Raw genomic sequence first — 15,829 nt, forward strand, 5'->3', positions numbered from 1 at the left:
GTTTTGACTTTCTTGTGGCACAACATTTTGCCATTAGGAGTATACGGTATGACGGTTGGATAACTTGCTAACTTTTTAACTATGAACTAGTAAATTATTTTAGTTTGACTCATAACTATGCAGTGGACTGGAAGCCAAAATAGTAGTTTTCCACAAAATTTGTGCCCCCCAAAGTGTGACTCGACCCATCCTTGAGCTGAACTGTTGCAACGGTCCATTTCAACTGTATTTTTTTTTAAATATGTAATGCCAGCTGTGTAACCTGACTCACCCAAGCCTCCATCCCCAGCTCCTCAGCTTGAAGCAAAAATAATCTGAAGGAGCCGGGTACCAAAACAGAAATGCACTACCGCCAAGATCCATCAGGGCCAAAGCTTCAAGCCGAGGAGGGGTGGTAGCTTGGTAAAAAATATCTCAAACTATCTTCCTGATCATTTTTTTTCTGAACCTGGCTCAAAGTAATAGCTTTTTATTAGAATAATTTTTGCAGATTTTTGTTTAGTTTGAAACAAATCAGAAGTGGGGAAACTAGAACCCCACATGTTTTCATACCTCAAAGATGCCACAGACCTATCATGACGAAGCCAGTGCCTGAGCACTGGAAGCTACTCTGCACAAGACCGGACAAGACAGTAGTTCAACATGGCGCGGACCGTATCTCGGGTTTTCTAGCCTTATTGCGCCACTGAGCTATATCCATAGAAACTAACTGGACACCATCTCAAACGGAAAGTCGGAGCTTTGCAAGATGGTTTTTTTGCGGTTGTGACCTGACAAATCCATCTGTCTCTCTCAAGGTTAGTGTAATCCTCCTACCTACAACAAAATGACACTTGCTTCAATGTTACACTCCAGGAAAAGTTAGTAACTTCAATAGTAATCAGAGACAGACACAAACAGTTAAAACAAATTGTATCAATATAAGTTTATTAGATATTTGTATTAAAATGATATGCATAAGGTCAAAGATAACTGTACAGAATATGTTCACAGTTTTATATAAAACAATACAATATGTTCCCTTTCAATTACCAATAAAGACAGACAGCACAAAAAGCATACATATTTATGAAGTCACATTGTTACAGAAATGCAATATTAAGTGTAATAAAAAATATATTTAAATCATGCTTCAGAAAAACCATTCAATCTCACAATCATTACAAAATATAAAACATTTTCTGCATAGTTCCATAAAACAAAACACTACTCAACTCCGGGGTAGATGTAGTTGTATACTTTTGTGCAACACAGCTACAGTATGTGTGTGTGTGCATGCATGTTTGTGTATGTTTATGGGTGTGTGTGCATGCTTAATCATCTTTAGGAACAAGACTGGCTAGTTCAGTCGGATCTCTATGTTTTTGACTCACTCCACTAGTCTCTGATTAAATCAGAGCCATTAAATCAATAGTTTTGATGGATCACTTTTGGCTTTGCTTGTGGTTTTAAAGTGCAGAGTCACATGTCGGCCTACAGAATAAACAAAGACTGTTTGTTCACCAGAAGTCGATTAGACAAATAAAGAATACAGAAACTTAAAATCTATTTTCCCTGTTTCACTCAATCTCCCCCTCATCAGTATATACCATAAAATAAAATTGCAATGCCACTTTAGCATAATCCTATACCACATACGGTAGAACAATAATAATATAATTGACACATTTGATGCAAGACAAATAGACCAAACCCTATACATGTAATTAACTCTACACCCTTTCCAAACCACATGAACGTGTCCATCTTCTCTCCACAGTAATGCCCTTGCTTTTCACATTTACATTGTCTCTACAGTGCCCTTTCACCACAATCGAGTTTTGACTGAATGGCTCTCATGGTGTATTGTGTTTAATACGTGTGTGTGTGGTGAAAAACAGGCCATAACCTCGTGCATTAAGAGCTGCAAGTTCTTCTGTGACTTCCTCATGAGACTATTAAGTGCGAGAGAAGGCAGATGAGGTTTGTATCTGTGTGTGTGTTTGCTAGATGTGTTTGCTAACTCACGCATCTAAGGGTTAAGGAGCCTTTGTGATGTGTGGTAACACATGTACTTGCTACATTAACAAAAGCTGGGAGTGTGTTTGATATGTTGCATGCATACATTCTGTTAATCATATTACTGCTTACATAAAAAACAAAACAATGTTTCACATTATGTTGCCATAACCTGGTGTATTTAGACCTGCTAGTTATCTGTGGATGAGTGTGTGTGTTGGGGGGTATTTTTAATAGGCTGATTGACACAGCGACTTGTTACAGTTTGTCCCTCCGTCCAGCAGAGGGTGCTCTTCTGGGTGGAGCTGAGCTTCAAGCCCCTCAGCTTCACTAGACTGGAGGAGCAGATCTATACAGACCTGCTCTGAGGATAAGGGAGGGAGGAGGAGAACATGAAGAACAGACAAGAGTAGAAGAACAACTGCTGTGGATACATCTTCTGATTGACAGATGGATGGCTAGAGGGATGGATGGGGGGGCTGCAAGGTGCTGCTCAGACGGCCCTCTCCCTCCTAGTCCAATGGTTTACTCCAGCTGTAAGGAAGCAGCGCTTCAGTTCACCCTAACAAGTGCGACGGTCCCAAGAAGGTACCAAGCTGCGACCAAGGAGAGCACTGTCGAGGGGCTGCAGTTGTGTCTTCAGACCAGCAGGTGGCGCTTTTTGTGCAGGGCCAGGTGGTCGGAGCGTGAGAAGCTGCGCTCACAGTCGGGGCACTGGAAGGGCTTCACCCCTGTGTGCTTGCGGAAGTGGCGAGTGAGCTCATCGGAGCGGGCAAACTTCCACGTGCAGCCCTCCCACATGCACCTATAGGGCTTCTCACCTGGGGGAAGGGAAAGGGGGATAGAAGGATGGAGGAATGGAGGGACGGGGTGGTGAAGGGACAGAAAGATGGGGGGATGGATGGATGAGAAGGGAAGAGAAAAAAAGAGTTACATATTATAATGGAGGGATGGAGCAAACATTACATTATTTTCTCAGTGAATTTTAAGCTTCTTGTCAGAATGTGTTTCATCTCTGTGTATGGGTTTGTATGTGTGTGCAGGCGTGGGTGTTGGTGAGTTTTTTGTGCGTATCACACCGGTGTGTGTGTGTGTGTGCCTCACCTGTGTGTGTCCTGCGGTGAGCTTTAAGGTGGGAGCTCTTTGTGTAGACTTTGTTGCAGCCTCCAAAGTCGCAGCGGTGGATTCGCCGCTTCTTCAGCATATCAGGAGACTCAATGGGCAGTGGGTGCTTCCCATTGGGGTGGACTATTACTGATAGCTTGTTTCCCCTGGGGACAGAGAGAGGAGGACAAAAAACATGAGAGGGGTATTTGAGCTTTGTCAAGGCTACACATATAAACATAGGAACTTGTTGACAGGTGTGATCTGAGAGAATATTGGCCAGCAGGTGTCACTGTTCCATCTTGAGCACCTCTCATGTTCCATAAGGTAACTTATGGAACTGAACCAGGACCAACAGATACCCATCACCTCCCAGACGGGACTCAGATTGGTCCTTCCACAGCACTGGGGTCAAATTATAGCACTGCCACATCTCTGGTCGGTCAGCCTGTTTGTGTCTGTCCGTCTTTTTGGAATATACTGAATGTTCCAATAGTATGTCTCTATCGGCTCATGTGCACACCAATGAGATGCCATAAAGATTGTCAAGACAGACTTGTAGACACACTGTTACTACATCTTGGGAAATGTTACGCGTGTGTTTGTTTTCTTTTGTGTAGTTTACATATAGTAAACAATAAATCCAACAATTTCATGGCCTGAAGGCCACAGGTTTTATTTGTATTTCATTTATTTTAATTTCACCTTTATTTAACCAGGTAGGCTAGTTGAGAACAAGTTCTCATTTGCAACTGAGGTATCCTACATCTGATAGAGTACAATTGAATAAACCATTGACCAATAGACCATAGAGCCAAATGATTTACTATATCTGAAAACCTGTGTGTCTGTCTGTCCATGTGTGTGTGTGTAATTCTGTGTGCGTTTTTGTGTTAGGGAGGAGGTAAAAACAGGTGCCAAGCGTTGAAATATGAATCACTTCCATTAAATGTGTGTGTTTGTGTATGTATGAGTGTGCAAGTGTGTTGAACGGACTGTGGTGACAGCTATGACCACACCCACTTCCTAAGGGTCCAATTATCCAAAGTTGGCATAGTGACAGGAGGGACCTGCCCCAGCAACCGCCCGGCAACACGAGCACCAACACAAAAGGCTACACAGGAAAACACCCCACCCTCACATGCAGCTTCAGGAAGACAGACAGAGAGGAGTTTAAAGGAGGGAGAAAGAGGAGGAAGATGATGTTGAGATGCAAGCACTGATCTACAAAAGAAAGAGAAAGATGAGGCAGTTGAGCCAGGGATGATTCAGTGATAGGAAAACAGGAGTAATTAGATGAGAAGGCAACAGGTAAAGGGGTTAAAGGCCAGTCAGATAACTGGAGGAATGAGACCAGACCAGTATGTGTGTACATCAGGGGCATAGCCAGAAAAATATTTTTGGGTAGGCCTAGAAAAATATGGATAGGCATCTTTTCAGTTTTTTTTTACTTATTTACTTTGCGATGTGCACTCGGTGCCTGATTTTTCGGAAATATTTTCGTCTTTGGGTAGGCCTTAGAACAAATTGGGTATGCCTGTGCCTACTCAGGCCTACCCGTGGTTACGCCCCTGGTGTACATGTGTGTGTGAGTGTGTGAATGTCCCAACTTACTCGCCATAGGCCCGCTGAGGACTGATGACTGATGCCACTTCCTGGTTGTAAGAGGCCAACTCTGATTTTATTGGCTTGTGGATTTTATGCGTGTCGTCTGTAAGTTTCACATGGCCCTCCATAGAGGCTGCTGGGTAAAAATCTGGATTAATAAACAAGGAGATGCGTATATACACACAGAAACACATGCATACACATGCATCTAAACTGCCTCTTACTTTAAAAGCAAGTGAACATATTGTGATGGAAGGTGAAACTGGGGGAAGTGAAAGAGAAGAAAACTGCTCAAAACTAGGGAGGGCAGTGAGGGATGGCTGAAGCCATGGCGACAATGGAGCAGGGGCTCACCTGTCTTATGCGTCCTTGATCCCTGCCGGTGGTCCTCATTGGTGGCAACAGAAGAGGAGCCGAGCCTGATTGGCTGGTGCAGGTGCAGGGAGGAGGAGTAGAGGACAGAGAGGGGTGGGAGCATGACAGGAGACAGCATGACCCCCGAACCCTGGATGACCCCAGTGCCCGAGCCAATCAGAGGGGCCAGCACGGTAGGGAACTGAAGCGGCGGGGCAAGGGAGGGGGACGGCAGGGGGGAGGAGCGGTAGCTGTAAGGCGAGGGCGGGGAGCTGCGGGCTGAAGAGGAGGGGGAGGACGAGGGAGGAGAAGAGGGGGAAGAGGAAGAAGGACGCTTGCTGACCGACAGGTCTACAGGCTCCAGCTGTGTGTGGGGGGGGTTGCCCGTGACAACAGCCGGGATGTGTGCGTGTGCTTGGGTGAAGGGGTGAGTGTAGGGTCCGTGGTGGTAGAGGTGAGGGGAGATGATGACACTGTAGCTTTCTGGAGTCATCGTGGGATAAGGCTGGTACAGACCCTGAGTGGGGAGGAGAGGGTGGAGGGGAGAGAGGGGGAGAGGGAAGGAGGGAGAGATTGATAGGGATGGAGAGGTGAGGGGATGGGAGAATGAGAGTACGTGTAGGGGGGAGGGAAAGAAAGAGAAAACTGTTATTACAGAAACAAAAAAACAAATATGTGTTTATGTATCAAATACTCCAATATTAAACGGTATAGTGTTCCTGTATGGCATAAGTGCATCCAACTGGCATACTTTGTATATGTGTATGTGTATAGTGTGTGTGGTGTGTGCGTATATGTGTATGCAAATATCTGGTGAGAGCCAGGCTGTTCACAGGAATTTAATGAACAAGACCAGACTGGTGGAAACCAGTCAGCTTTGGCATGTAGGACTTGGCACAAACATTTACTGGCATGCACACATGCATACATAGAGCACACGCACACGCACACGCACACAGTCTTACCGTTTCCATGTCTGTCGTCAGTGGGTAGTCATACATCAGCATGGCTACACAGGCCAGACCTTTGAGGAGAGACAAAACAACCATCAAGACACAGACACACACATGGGAACATATCCTTTGAGAATAGTTGAGAAGGACGTGCTGAAAAGTCAATTGCTTAAAGTAGAGGGTGTGCAGTTAAGCACAGGAGACTGCTATGTGTGTGTCTCTGTCTGCATCTGTATTTGCATGTTATAGAAATACCAAAGGTACATTGTTTTCTGGCAAATCTCCTCTCAACTCTCTCTCCTCTGTCTGTCTCCTCTCTGTCTGTCTGTCTGTCTCCTCTCTGTCTGTCTGTCTGTCTCCTCTCTGTCTGTCCGTCTCCTCTCTGTCTGTCTGTCTCCTCTCTGGCTGCCTGTCTGTCTCTCTGTCTGTGTTCTCTCTGGGACTAGTCTTACCATGGTCTAGTCCCTGAGACCTAACACCCTAACACTAAAGTTTCTAAGGTAACCCAATACTAAGGTAAAGTTGCACACACATACACACACACTACAGAGCTGTCTCCTTCTTCTGTCAATTATGTTTAGAGTAAAACGTATGAAGTTTCAAAGATGGATCCAGTGACATATACTTTGAATGCGCAGGTGTGAATAAGTGCTTTTGCATATGTGCGTGTATGAATGTGTGTATACTGAGGAATGAAACACAAAATGAATACACAAGAGAATCTTCTATGGATGGCTTCTTCCTTTTTTTTTTACACGGAAACCCCATGGTAAACATGCACACACACACCTGCACACACACAGAGATCCACTCTCACACACTCTCTTCCTATTATGGTCCGAACTGAAAAGATCAGATGTCTTAGGTTGGTGAGTAACCAACTAGAGACTAAATAGTTGCAATAGGTCAGAAAAGGACTGGACTGTAGTAGTTCAGCCAATGGCTGAGGTGTATTCTGACGTGTAGTTCAGCCAGTGGTAAAGGTGTATCCTGGTGTGAAGTACAGCCAATGGCAAAGGTCTATAATATCTTGTATTTCAGTCAATAACTGAGGTGTATTCTGGGGTTACTAATAAAGGTATTGTAAAATATCCTTAATGTGTGTATCATGTTGACTTTCAGGGTGGGGAGAGGAGCAGGGTGTGAGTGTGTGTGTCCTTTTTGAGGGGTCAGATGGCTGAGCGGTTAGGGAATCGGGCTAGTAATCAGAAGGTTGCCGGTTTGATTCCCGAACAGGCAACCAACGTGCGAAATGACGTTGTGTCCTTGTGCAAGGCACTTCACCCTACTTGCCTCGGGGGGAATGTCCCTGTACTCACTGTAAGTCGCTCTGGATAAGAGCGTCTGCTAAATGTAAATGTAAGCCCAGCTATTGCATTCTCTCTCATGGTAACCTTTAAATGCTGAAATTCCTGAGATGACGTTGCAGATAAAAATGAGGTGTTCTTTTAAGTCATAATTACCGTCATGCCTGATAGGAACGGCTGGTTTGATCAACTAGCTACTTCCACCCTGCAGCTAAGGAGCACACAGTCATCCCATTGTATCTATCCTATAGTCATTGCCCAAAATATTGGCACCATTGCACATTTTTTAAACAATGCACCATTTCTTCCAGAAAATTGTTGAAATTAAAGCATATTTGGGTGTCCACATATTTATATATCTGGTGTGCAGTAACAAATAAACCTGAATAATTTACAAAATCTGAGCTAATTCCACAAATAAATATTAAAATGGTCTGGACAATCTTATTGTCACAAATTTATAATGAAATACTTTGATTCCAGAGTATATTATTATTGTTTGGAATTTACCACTTCTGAGGTGAGTTGAAGGTGTCTGCTGTAAAAAAAAAAGAAAAGAGAATCAAGTATTCAACCAGTTTGAATAAAGAAAAAGATGAATCCTCATGTTTTGTGTCACTGTGTGTTCTGCAATAAGCATGAACAAAAGACAACCAGAGAGTTATCTGAGGACAGGGACAATATTGTTGCCAAGCAAGCACAATATAAAGCTACAAGTCCATCTCTGGAGACACTGATCTTTCCACCATACGTTGCAAAAAGCTTAAGGCCCAAGTCATGTGTATGGCATCATGAAATTAGGTGAGTATTTTGGAGCTCAATGTCATATCCAGTGTCAGAAATGTGTGTCTCCGTCGAAGCTCATGGGTCTTCCGGCAGGACAAGGACCCCAAACACACTTCGAAAAGCACCCAGGAATGGTTCAAGACGCTGGACTGAAGTGGCTAGCAATGAGTCCAGATCTAAATCCAATTGACAACTTGTGTAGAGATTTCTAGTTCGAAGGAACTCTTCTTATCTGGGAGAACTGGAGCAGTTTGAATAAAAGAGGAATGGGTCAAACTGCCAATACAGAATTGCAGGAAGCTTCAATGGTTGTAGATATGCTTGATTATAGTTATTTTGACCAAAGGCTATGCTTGTTTCCAACCCATTCAGCAAACACTTACAACTCTCTCTCACTCCCGTTGTTTTCCCCTGCTCTCCAGCCCCTCTCTCTTCTTACACTCTCACCCTCCTCTCCCCATCTCCCTTTCTCGATCCCGAGTCTCCCCCTGTCTCTTTCTCTCTCCCTCCCTCTCCCCCTTCTGTTTCCATTTGAACTCAAGTACCAGACAGCAAAATTACTTGAGCGAAGGGGAAAATACTGTGGCTTTATGTTGCTGGCTATGGATTTGAGTAACACATACACATACACAGAGTGCTGGTTCGGCAAAAATGCAAAAAAAAGACATTATATTTCACCAAACACATGCGCACAAGCACATGTTTAATAGTAACTGCCTGGAGATGATGAGCTCACCAGTGAGACCAAAAACCTCCAGACAACTGCTCTATCCAGAAGGCAACCCTAGTCTTTCAATATTGGCCCCCATTCCAAGACAATCACACTGCAACCATTCCAAGACCATGCTTCAACCACACTGCAACCATTCCAAGATCATGGCATTCGACCAGGCCATTCTGTAACCAGGCCCAGACTGAGGGAGACCAGTGGGATCAGGGGAGGACCAGGGGGACTAGGGAAGGAGAAGAAGGAGCAGGGGAGGACCAGGGGGGCAAGAGTCCCAGGGGGAGAACAGGAGAAGCAGGAGGGCCAGAGGATGAACAGAAGAGGAGCAGAGAGAGGAGCAGAGAGGGACTAGGGAGGGACCATAAGAGACGGCGAGGAGCAGGGTAAGGGGAGGCTCTAGCTAACCAAAAGTTAATCAGCTAGTTGTAGCTAACCAAACATCTTGCTAGTTCTAAACAAACCAAACGACCAGCAAGACTGGCTAACTATCTCCAGCTAACCAAACCGTCAACAAGCTAGCTGTAGCCTAGCTAGCTACTGTAACCAAAGTATGACTGAAGATTTTGTCAGCCCAGATAAGATAGGGGTGGTTGGAGACTTGTAGAGAGAACATGAGAAACAGCTTAATTTGAGAACAAGGTTACGGTGGCTTCTTCTACCGGCTGCTGTAACATACTTATGAAGGTGTTTTATATATGTACAATTTAGTCATTGTTATGGTTTATGTATCCATGCAGAAAAGAAGCAGGAGGACTAGAGGAAGACCAGGAGCAGGAGGAGGAGCAGGGGAGGAGATGGGGAGAAGCAGGAGGAGGAGCAGGGGGAGGAGCAGGGGGAGGAGCAGGGGAGGAGCAGGAGGAGGAGCAGGGGGAGGAGCAGGGGGAGGAGCAGGAGGACCAGGGGAGGAGCAGGAGAACGAGCAGGGGAGGAGCAGGGGGAGGAGCAGGGGAGGAGCAGGAGGAGGAGCAGGGAAGGAGCAGGAGGAGGAGCAGGGAAGGAGCAGGAGGAGGAGCAGGAGGACCAGGGGAGGACCAGGGGAGGAGATGGGGAGAAGCAGGAGGAGGAGCAGGGGAGGAGCAGGGGAGGAGATGGGGAGAAGCAGGAGGAGGAGCAGGGGAGGAGCAGGGGGAGGAGCAGGGAAGGAGCAGGAGAACGAGCAGGGGAGGATCAGGGGAAGAGCAGGAGGAGGAGCAGGAGGACCAGGGGAGGACCAGGGGAGGAGCAGGAGGACCGGGGGAGGAGCAGGGGAGGAGCAGGAGGATCAGGGGAGGAGCAGGGGAGGAGCAGGAGGATCAGGGGAGGACCAGGGGAGGAGCAGGAGGACCAAAGGAGGAGAAGGAGGAACGGGGGGGGGGCTTAAATGACCAGAGGAGGACCAAGGGAGCAGCAAACAAGGAACAGAGGGAGACCAGGGGAAGACTTAAGGAAAAGCTGACTGCAGGCCCCAGGGGGGGAACAGGGGAGGCCGGACATGGGGGAAAAAAAACAGGATCCAATAGCGTGTGGACACACACACACGCGTAAACACATACTGTATGGACTAACAGGCATATCTTAACCACACTTGTTTAGGACAGGAAAGCTTTGAGGCTTTCCAGACATCTGAAGAGACAATGCAAGAGACTGCCAAAGAGATATAGTTAGTGAGTGATAGACAGAGAGAGAGAGAGAGAGAGAGAGAGAGAGAGAGAGAGAGAGAGAGAGAGAGAGAGAGAGAGAGAGAGAGAGAGAGACATAGACAGAGAAATAGAGAGAGACAGAGAGAGAGAAGAGGAAGCCCTCAAAGGTTAGTCAGACTGTTATTATTTCTACAGTGTGAAGGGTTGGGATTGGGGGCTGATGGGGGTGTTGCTGCAGGGGGGCTGTGGTTTCCTGTCCCTCTTCCTACCCCACCCGCTCCCCACTAAAGAATGACAGAGCAAGAGAAAAAGAGAGAAAGAGAGAGGTGAATAAAACAGAAAAGGGAATTGAGCGAAAGAAGGAAGAAAACACTGTAGCAGCTCTAACCAAAATGTGACAAAACCAAAGATAGAGAACTGGAAAGAGGGAAGAAAACTATGCAGGGCCCTCAAGTCTGCGCGAGACTCACGCATTTCAACCATTTCACACGCAACAACTTGTATTTTTCATGCTGAGAAGTAAGGGATAACTTGTCCCGCTATATACAATCAGAAACACCAGGGCCCAGTTTCCCAGACATGGATTAAGCCTAGTCATAGAGTAAGAGAACATTTCAATGAAGATCTCCATTGAAAACGTTTTTAGTCTAGGACTAGGTTAAATCCATGTCTGGGAAACTGGGCCCAGGTAAAAAAACAGCCTACTAGTTAGCTCTAACCAAACCGTCAACCAGCTAGCTGTAGCCTAGCTAGCTACAATAACCAAAGTATGACAAAACATTTAGTCAGTCCAAATAAGATGAGCAAGAAACTGGCTTTATCTATGGCTGCTGTAGGCTAATAAACTTGTGTTATAAAAGTGTTTTGCTTGTGTTTACAATTGAGTAGCATCACCCTGGTAAGGTTTATGTGTCCATGTTGCTGTCTTCACAGAGACACAAGTACATCCATGAGTTTAATATTTAGCCCCAATGTTCTCTAGGGCATGCCCTTTGAGCAGTGTGTGTGTGTGTGTGTGTGTGTGTGTCTGTGTGTGTGTGTGTGTGTGTATTGTTCCGGTAGATAACATCAGCTTGTTGATTCAGGAAAAGAGGCGTATGGGGTGGGTGGAGTGTCTGGGTGTAGGCTGTGTGTGTGAGAGACACACAGAGGTCGCCCTCCTAATCCTCCTCTCCACCCTTCCACCCCCCACATCCCTCCCTCCCTCCTGGCTCCAAACAGGATAAAGGCTTCATGTGCCAAGTGGAATGTGTGACGCAAGCCACAGCCTTGAAACAAAGCACAGGAAACACAGGACAGGGGAGGGGGAGGGGGGGGCGAGGTAGAATGAGTGCCAGAATGAGTTCAAGCTGTCTACCAGTTTTACAGTAGACAGTACAGTGGGTGGAACACACACACCTCTGGTTAACATTATTATCATGATAACCTATGTCCTAACCCTACAATGGCAACTGTTGAAAAGCTGTCTCAAGTCTCCTTTAGTCTTCCAATCCTGTAGTAGGCTATAGTATAGTATAGGCTAAGTAGTAGCTATAGTACATAGTGTGGTTCTTATAGGATAGTGGATAATAGGTCCAATCGTATTGTATAGTTCCCATAGTAGAGTAGCCTATGGTCCACTAATAAAGTACTTATCTAGGCCTTCCAAAGTTTCAGTTGCCTATTGAGGAGCCAAACAGAGCCTACATAGATTTATTCCACTGTTCTGCCGGTGATCAAACAACTCACTTCACTAATGAACTCTGGCCTTTGTGACACGCGGAGAAAGATGAACATATCTGCTTTGAGTGACAGCACGAGTCCTCTCTTGATACACACACAAGAACATACACACAGATAGTGGGGTAAAGTAGATGAGGTAACATAGCCTACAGTAACAGTCGCTCTTCTGTCTTGTCTGACCCCTTTCCTTTCCGAAGTAAAGTTCTTTCAAAATTATCATTAAGATTATAATATTACAATTACATCAATAAAGTAGGCTGCATAAACGTAAATAAATTAATCATGGTGCAACATTTTTTATCTTAATTGATCTTGACAATAACACTAATACAATAAATGGATGCTTTATATGCTGCAAGTGACCTTATAGAGAAGCAAAAAAACTTACTTCACAGAGGAAATGTAGTATATTCTGTTATATTTCCTTAGTTTAAATGTTGTGGGGGATCAGTAAAAAGCTCGGTAAAAGTTCCGTTCCGATGAAAAAGTGACGCAGGCGAAATGCACACAGTCGTGTCACTGACATCGGTCACCGAAAACAAAACGTCCGAATGATAGATCGCGGGGATTGGCAACTCGACAAAACTTCCCCAAGTTACGAAACTGCGCTCATTTTTCTCCCTTGGTCTTTAAAAACTCCCCGTGAAGAGTGCGCTGTGCGCGTCACATGATCACTTGGTGGGACGAGTCCAAGGAGGGGTCGGGTCGCTGGGCGGGACTGGGCGGCTTGCGGGAGGCGAGGGTGGGGTCGCACAGTTGACTGTGTACAGTATAGTGTGTCTGTGTGTGCTGTATAAGGAAACGGAACTGTAGCCCAGAGAGGGAAGATGAAACCAAGGGCGTGACGGCGCGCGCCCGCGTGAAGGAGCAGGACCTGACGCGCCGTAAAAGGAATTAAAGATTCATGGAAAGAAAAGAACTGGGAGAGCAAGATTTGAGAATATATCTAATAATCTATCTTGCTCTGGCCTTTTGTTCTGGTTTGTTAAGGCACACACGTCTATGTAAGCACACACAAACACACACACACACACACACACACACACAACTCAAGTCACTCTCGTGTCAAAGCTCCGTTTCTCAAATCTGTATCTCTGACACAAGAGACTGAGAGGGCTGTCAATAATTATTGACAGTTTTGATAATAATATTTTTTTTATTATTATTATCAGAGCCTTACAATCCTGTCAATTAAAAAAAACAATTTCACCAATATGCACCCTGAACCTGTTGTTAATCAGTTTTTAATTCTGCAAATCAGTTCACCTTATTGGAAGGGGGAGGTACACAAACAAGTCAAGCTCCATCCATGTGTTAAGTTGCCTGTACGGTTTACTGACTGTCTCCCCACCTTCAAAAAAAGGCTTAACATTTAGCAGACGCTCTTATCCAGAGCGACTTACAGTAAGTACAGGGACATTCCCCCGAGGCAAGTAGGGTGAAGTGCTTTGCCCAAGGACACAACGTCATTTGGCATGACCGGGAATCGAACTGGCAACCTTCGGATTACTAGCCCGATTCCCTCACCGCTCAGCCACCTGACTCCCTCGCTTAAGACGCACTTGTTCCAGCAGTACAACGGTACTTAGGAATGATTGGCTGGACCTGATGCTAGTTTCCTCCAGGATCACAATGACTCTTTTTTAGGGCTATCTCGTTGTTATGATCACTTTTGTAAAGCTCTCTCTTGGAAGTCGCTTTGGATAAAAGCGTCTGCTAAATGAATAAATGTAAATGTAATGTAAATTCGACTTCCATTGGTTTGCTAGGCATCATCAAATGAGGACTTACTTACTGGACAACATTTCAATTGGCAATTCAAATACATTGCAATCTTAATTTATTTATTTGATATACTTTCACTTAGCAGCTCATTTTCATTTCACAGCGCAGATACATATAAACAAGGCTGACTGACAACACTGCTACAGCAGTTTGAATCAGCTTTTATTCCAAATTATTTTCTTTATGGATGAACTGGCTATCTAAACTAGCACCAAGGCAGTATAAAGTGGATACTATGTTTATATAATATTGTATTTAATATTTATTTTCTATATAGGCCAATATCATGTGTTCATCACTTGACTAAGCTGCCTAATCTTCTGGGGAAACTGCAGGAACCTTCTAGTTCCTTGAAATGTAGTTTACAAACTAAACCTTACAGTAGGTTGAGGTACAAAACGGCTTAGGATCGTTAATTAGTAGTTTAATAGAAGGATTTCTAAGGCCACCATAAGACATCTACAGGTGTGAATATGACTGACACACAAACCCAGGCGTGCAGAGGGTGCCAATTTACAATCTAGAAGGGCCTGTCAAGCAAGTAAACTGTGATTAAGGTGAAATGTCCTACATCACCTAACTGACAGGTCTGACAAACAAAACACACACACACACACACATGACTCCACAAATTCCAAGGCAGGATTAAATAACTTCTAGACTCTAGAAGTTATTTAATCCTGCCTTGGAATTTCTCTAGAATCTAGAGAATACAGATAGTGTCTGACTGGCAGAAGTTCTTTGGAAGACAAACAGGATCCGTGAAAAAATTACATTGTGTCCTTGGGCAAGGCACTCGGGGGAAATGTCCATGTACTTCCTGTAAGTCACTCTGGATAAGAGCGTCTGCTAAATGACTAAATGTAAATGGATTGAGATCTGGGGAATTTGGAGGCCATGTCAACACCTCGAACTCGTCGTTGGGTTCCTCTAACCATTCTAGAACCAAGTTTGCTTACTTTGAGGAAAACATGTTAATTTTAATGCCTAATACATATTCCTCACTGACAGGTGCCATGACACTGAGATAACCAGTGTTCTTCACGTCAGAGGGTCTCATGTTACGGCTGATCGGTGTATGTGCCATGGATATGTTTTGAAACTAAGTGAAATACCATTTGATGTTTGATAAACTGTTCCTGCATTCTATCACACTATAGTTGTAAAACTTCCCATCAAATTGTACAGCCACTGTAGGGATTTTAAATCATTTTGGAGCATCAAATATTTTTTTTGCTACATTAGCCTCTGGTCCAGATTATTCTTAACTTGGGGACCCTTGCCTATCTTGTGAGTGATTAAGAGCATTGAGGAGCCCTCACAACTCCACGTGTCTGTGGCGTAGTCAAGTATGTAGCACATATATTACAGTTACTGTTCGTGCTAATGACCTTCATACCACACAAGTGGGAGCATGGTTGCACCCTAGAAGTTTTATTGTTAAAAATGCCACGGGGAACAGTTCAGTGTGTGGGTTTGGGTGGGGTCAGTGTAGCTGTGTGTGCTTGGGTGGGGTCAGTGTAGCTGTGCTGCTTGGGTGGGGTCAGTGTAGCTGTGTTTGCTTGGGTGGGGTCAGAGTAGCTGTGTGTGCTTGGGTGGGGTCAGTGTAGCTGTGTTTGCTTGGGTGGGGTCAGTGTAGCTGTGTTGCTTGGGTGGGGTCAGTGTAGCTGTGTTTGCTTGGGTGGGGTCAGAGTAGCTGTGTGTGCTTGGGTGGGGTCAGTGTAGCTGTGTGTGCTTGGGTGGGGTCAGTGTAGCTGTGTGTGCTTGGGTGGGGTCAGTGTAGCTGTGTGTGCTTGGGTGGGGTCAGTGTAGCTGTGTGTGCTTGGGTGGGGTCAGTGTAGCTGTGTTTGCTTGGGTGGGGTCAGT

At 45.1% G+C, this 15,829-nt stretch overlaps 1 protein-coding gene across 3 annotated transcripts; it reads right to left on the reverse strand.

Moving 5' to 3' along the window:
* Nucleotides 1–908: 908 nt before the first annotated feature.
* On the reverse strand, nucleotides 909–12,913 carry klf3 (Kruppel like factor 3 (basic)). Of its 3 annotated transcripts, none has more exons than XM_062477810.1 (6): nucleotides 12,567–12,913; nucleotides 6,030–6,088; nucleotides 5,065–5,581; nucleotides 4,717–4,858; nucleotides 3,103–3,269; nucleotides 909–2,819 (listed from the first exon to the last, which is right to left on the reverse strand). In XM_062477810.1, the coding sequence occupies exons 2-6, from the start codon at nucleotides 6,069–6,071 to the stop codon at nucleotides 2,638–2,640; spliced, it is 1,050 nt and encodes a 349-aa protein (XP_062333794.1). In that variant the 5' UTR covers nucleotides 6,072–6,088; nucleotides 12,567–12,913; the 3' UTR covers nucleotides 909–2,637. The 3 variants fall into 3 exon arrangements, with proteins under 3 accessions (XP_062333794.1, XP_062333795.1, XP_062333796.1); XM_062477811.1 differs by having other exon boundaries at nucleotides 4,717–4,846; nucleotides 12,567–12,911; XM_062477812.1 differs by having other exon boundaries at nucleotides 4,717–4,843; nucleotides 12,567–12,901.
* Between the last annotated feature and the right edge of the window lie 2,916 nt (nucleotides 12,914–15,829).

Source organism: Osmerus eperlanus, chromosome 14 (genome assembly GCF_963692335.1).
Source record: "Osmerus eperlanus chromosome 14, fOsmEpe2.1, whole genome shotgun sequence".
Taxonomy (NCBI): domain Eukaryota; kingdom Metazoa; phylum Chordata; class Actinopteri; order Osmeriformes; family Osmeridae; genus Osmerus; species Osmerus eperlanus.